This window comes from Terrapene carolina, unplaced genomic scaffold (assembly GCF_002925995.2).
Source record: "Terrapene carolina triunguis isolate 2854851 unplaced genomic scaffold, T_m_triunguis-2.0 Scaffold18, whole genome shotgun sequence".
NCBI classification, from domain to species: Eukaryota; Metazoa; Chordata; order Testudines; family Emydidae; genus Terrapene; species Terrapene triunguis.
Window position 1 is genome coordinate 1,056,777 of NW_020664369.1, and position 4,964 is coordinate 1,061,740.

General features: G+C 59.7%; 1 protein-coding gene across 1 annotated transcript; it reads right to left on the reverse strand.

The window, feature by feature from the left end:
- Nucleotides 1-1,397: 1,397 nt before the first annotated feature.
- On the reverse strand, nt 1,398-4,385 carry LOC115271214 (neuropathy target esterase-like). Its single transcript, XM_029911725.1, has 3 exons — nt 4,229-4,385; nt 3,804-3,887; nt 1,398-1,474 (listed from the first exon to the last, which is right to left on the reverse strand). The coding sequence occupies exons 1-3, from the start codon at nt 4,383-4,385 to the stop codon at nt 1,416-1,418; spliced, it is 300 nt and encodes a 99-aa protein (XP_029767585.1). The 3' UTR covers nt 1,398-1,415.
- Nucleotides 4,386-4,964: the final 579 nt, after the last annotated feature.

Genomic DNA, 4,964 nt, shown 5'->3' on the forward strand with positions numbered 1-4,964 from the left:
TCACTTTGGGTAGGCTCATTGATTAGGGTTACTCTTCTGGGGGAGGGGGGGGTCTGTAATTCTATCAATGTGCTGCTTGTGTCACTTGTGTGTTCATATGGAGCTCTACTTCCTTCTGCAAGTCCCCTCCCAATGGAGCTACCCTGCAGGACCTAGGTTCCCCAGGGCTGGGTTCCTCCAGCCCTAGAACTAGAGCGTCCCCTACCACATTGGCTGGGAGAGTGCATGCAATGAGCCAGCCAGCTGAGCCAGTGTCTCCCCCAGGGAGAGCGCCCCCTACCACCTAGGCTGGGAGAGCACATGCAATGAGCGGCGAGTCTGACAGCCCCAGCTGGCATCCACCCTGGGCTGGGACGCCCCCATCCCCAGAGCACCCGGGCTGCTCTCAATCCAACACCTGCAGCCAGGAAGGGATTGAAGTCAGGTCAGCCCAGGTGAAAACCTGAGTCCCATGGAGGGGTCAGAGGCAGCTGGTCAGGTCTTGCCTGGCCCCTGTGGAAACAGCACAGCTGCTGGCCTGGACAGCGCCCGCCCAGAGCGCTGGGATGCCTGAGTCATTTTTGCTGCAGGAAGGGCATGGACGAGGTGCCCATTACCCTGGCGTGGAAGGGGTTAAACACAGCAGGGAGAGTTGGTCCCAGCTGTGCCCTGGGCTAGGCGGAGAAGCTGGGGTTCCCCAGCCAGGGTCTCCAAGCACCCCCCCCAGCACAGGCCTCCACTCTCCTGTACAAGGCCCGTGCAGCCTCCACTGCCATCCAGTCGATGGCAAAGTCCATCTGGCGCACGAATGGGGACATGCGGGCGGCCACAGTATGGGCAACACTCAGCACCACACTGGGCTGTTCCCGCACGATCCTGGGGAGAGAGCGGGCAGCTCGTCAGTGCACAGGTGGCCCCGTTGCTGCCAGTGCGCTGCTGACTGCAGCCGCCCCCTCCCTGAGTCACCCACCTCCTCTGGAACAGAGCCAGCCAAGAAAACATGGCACCAGGACAGATCACAGCCCAGGGCAGGAGAATCCAGGCCCATGCAACAGGTGCACAATTGGAGGACTGGGACATGGGGCCTCTCCCCTCTAGGGGGAGGCAGCTCCAGTCCAACCCAGGGCAGGGGACTGGCTGGTTTATGGGGGTGGGGAATGGGACACGGTGCCTTTCCCCTCTAGGGAGCACTGGCCCCAATCTGACCCAGGCCACCAACCTAGATGGAAGTGGGGTGGGAGGTGGGTAGAGCCTGCCCACAGGATGTGGAGGGGAAGGGGGACACCAACTCGTAGAAGTCCGACGTGGAGATCTTGAGGAAGGTGCAGTCACGCTTGGCCTTGATGGTGAAGATGAGGGGCTCCCCAGTCAGCACAGCCAGCTGGCCCACCATCTCTCCAGGCTGCGGCAGAAAGAGACACACATCCTCCGCCTTGTCAATCATGCGCTGGTAGACATGTAGGCAGCCCCACAGCACGAAGTGAAGGCTGACGTCCTGTTGGGGGGTGGGTGCGGAGGATAGAGAGGAACGTCAGCCCCAACACCAGGGTGAGGGGCAGGCCTGCCCCCAAGGTGCGCACCCACAGATAGGCGGCCAGGAGACCTGGGGGACAGCCTACAGCTCCGGCTGAGCCTGAACTCTCTGGAGCACCCCACTAACCTTGGCAGAGCCACAGCCCAGCATAAATTCCCCCAGCTCCATGGAAACCAACCCCTCCCCATTCCAGCTGTGCGGGGGTTTAATGTTTCCTAGGCCTGAGGCCCAGCACCCGGGGGGGGAACGAACGGGGGGGGGCTGCCATCCCACCTGCCTAATAGGCATGTAGCCCGGGGTGGGGGTGGGGGAGCGCACAGGGAACCTCTGGCGAGGGCGCTGCCAAGCTTCCCTCCCCACCCCCCTGCCCCAACTCACCTACACCTCTGCCTCCGCCTCCTCCCTTGAGTGCGCCAGGTCCCTGCTCCTCCACCTACCTCCCAGCACTTTGCCGCCGCAAAACAGCTGTTTCACGGCATAACAAGCTGCAGGAGGAAGGGGGAGGAGCGGGAACACGGCGCGCTCAGGGGAGGAGGTGGGGCTTGGCAGGGGATTTGGGGAAGGGATTGGAATAGGGACAGGGAGGGGTGGAGTTGGGGTGGGGACTTTGGGGAAGGGGTTTGAATGGGGGCAGGGCATGGGCGGGAGGGGGCAGGGCAGGGGTGGAGTCAGGGCGGGGTCGGGCGCAGAGGTGGGCAGCACCCACCAGCACCAGCAGAAGTCAGCACCTATGGCCACAGTGCCATTGACCTCCACAAGGAGGGACTCAGCGTGAGAGGCTGAGGAAGCAGCAAGGCCCTGTGATGCTGGCAGACCAGGTGCCAGCTCATGCCAAGGCCCCCAGGCCTCACTGAGCACTGACAAACGCAGAGCCGGGAACCAGGCTGGCTCACCAGTGTGTTCACACTGTTAGAATAGATGTGAAGTTGATGAGAATGTGTTTGGTGTTTAGAAATACTGAAATGCTTGTAGGATGCTGATCTCACTTATCACATCACTGGAGCCTATGGTGTAGTTACATCAAGCGTTTGCATTGTAAACCTCTTATTGTGTAACTCAACTTCCTTGATCCCACACACACCCCGCCCCCAGACACACCCATAAAGGGGAGCCAAGCACCGACCGACACTCGTTCCATCTGTGTGAGCTCTGGGGGAAGGAAATAAGGCCTGACCAGAAAGATCTGTATCACTGCCGGGGATTGGCATTCAGGGAAGGCAAGATTTCTAAGCATAAGCAAGGGATCCACAAGCAGCTTAGCTTGGGTTAGCCCTAAAGGTCGCATAGAGCAGCAGTTCTCAAACTTTTGTATTGGTGACCCCTTTCACACAGCAAGCCTATCAGTGCACCCCCCTTATAAATTAAAAACATTTTTTATATTTAAAACTATTATAAATGCTGGAGGCGAAGCGGGGTTTGTGGTGGAGGCTGACAGCTTACAACCCCCCAGGTAATAAGCTTGCAACCCCTTGAGGGTTCACGCCCCCCAGTTTGAGAACCCTGGTATAGAACTTGCACATTACAGCAGCTTCTACTGCCTTTTGGAACCTGACTATACCTCACTTGTGTGCGTCTGTTACGTGCTTTCACCTAGTGAATAACTCTCAGTTCTTTTCCCTACTTAATAAATCTTTAGTTAGTATCACAGGATTGGCTACAAGCATTGTCTGTGGTTTGAGATCTGAGGTACAATTGACCGGGGGTAAGTGACTAGTCCATTGGGTGAGGGAGTAACCTGAATACTGCTGTGATTCTTGGTGTAAGGGCCCATTTATCACAAAGGCCGGCTTGCCTGGGTGGCAAGCTAGACCCAGGTGCAGCCAAGGACTGTCTGTGACTCCATGGTAAGGCTGTTATAGTGCTTTAGGAGTTCACGCTTGTTACTTGGTGAAATCTTTACAGAGCACAGAGCCTGTTTGGGGTTCGTGCCCTGGTTTGTACAGTCTGCCCTGACGTTGGCACACACGTTCGTGAGCCACTCCAGGCAGCTTGGCAGCCCCATGACCCTGCTCCTCATGCAGCCATCAGCACCGGTGCAGAGTGGGTGAGGTGCCCCCACCCCAGCAGGCAGCATGTCCTGCCCACTCCAATCTGGGGCTGCTGCAGGGCAGTGGGGATCAGGCCCCAGCTGCCAAGAGACAACAGCAGCACCAGCTCAGAGCACCTGCTACCTGCTTAGCTTGGGTTAGCCCTGAAGGTCGTATTGGTGACCCCTTTCACACAGCAAGCCTATCAGTGCAATCTCCCCTTATAAATTAACCTGGTCCCATCCTGGGAGAGTTCCACTTACCTGAGATATCAACTGGCATGGAGATGCAGCGGCTCAGCAGTGGCACTGCAGAGGGCTCCAGGGACCCCAGCTTGAGCTGATCAGCTGTGAGGGTGACACACACATCCCGTTACACTGGCACAGCGAGCACACGGAGTCCAGAGCCTCCCCTGCCCTGGGTCGGACCCTGTAGCCAGGCCACCTCCAGGGGCAGGATTGGTGATGAGAGCCACTCCACAGCTGTCATGGCATATGGAAAGTGTGGACCAGTTCCGTGCAAGGGGAGTGCCCAGGCCTCCACCCCGCTCCCTGCAGCACAGCACCCCGTACTGAGCCCTTCTGCACCCTTGACTTCTTTCACCCCTGTCCGGTCCATGCCCAGCTCAGTTGCTCTGAGGGGGAGCACAGCTGCTGCGTTCCCCTCCCTGAGCCAGGGCAACCCTTACCCAGGTCCTTGGCGCTGGCATCTGGCTGCCTCCCAGAGCTCTCCTTATGGTCGTCGATGGAGGAGACACTGATGACGCGCTTGCTGTGTCTGACAGGGCTGGTGCGCGAGGCATGGCTGGGCTGGGGGAAGAGCCGCAGTGGCTGCATCTCCTCCATGACACAGCTGGCATCAGCACTAGCCCAGGCTGGGCAGTGCCAGCCTGGGGACCAGCCACACCCACCACTCAAGGCCAATAGGGGCCATTCAGAGCATCTCGTCTGACCTCCCCCATCACGCAGGGGGCAACACCTCCCCCAGTGAGTCCTGCCCTCACCCCAGAGCAGAGCTGAGGCAGAGGGACGGGGACGGGCACAGGGATGGGGACGGGCACAGGGACGGCTTGGCTCCCCTCACTTGGCTGATGGCCCAGGAGGGAACATGCTCCACGCCAGCAGCCGCATGGCTTGTGTGAGGGAGACCCGTGTCCACGGAGCTGCGTAACGTGGGAGGGGCCAGATGTGCCACTGTAGACAAGGAGAGCGCAGAGCCCAGCTGAGCCCAGAGCGCCAGGTGCTGCCGCCACACGATGGCCCCGCAAAGCTTGCTCTCGGGCTGCTGGCTCCCTGGCAGCTGGGGCGCAGGGGGTCACAGCGCTGGCCCAGTGACCCATCTGAACGCTGGCTGGTTCCTCTGGCATCAGAGGATGGACCCGGCTGTTCCCACAGGCCTTGGCTCCACCCTGAGCCAGGGGCTCC

Excerpts from the sequence above, each read along its gene's own strand:
- LOC115271214 (XM_029911725.1), bottom strand. The coding sequence starts at position 4,385 with ATGGAGGAGATGCAGCCACTGCGGCTCTTCCCCCAGCCCAGCCATGCC. Across the intron at positions 3,888-4,228 it reads TGCCAGCGCCAAGGACCTGG|CTGATCAGCTCAAGCTGGGG; the intron begins GTAAGGGTTGCC and ends TCACCCTCACAG. Across the intron at positions 1,475-3,803 it reads CATGCCAGTTGATATCTCAG|GACGTCAGCCTTCACTTCGT; the intron begins GTAAGTGGAACT and ends ACCCCCCAACAG.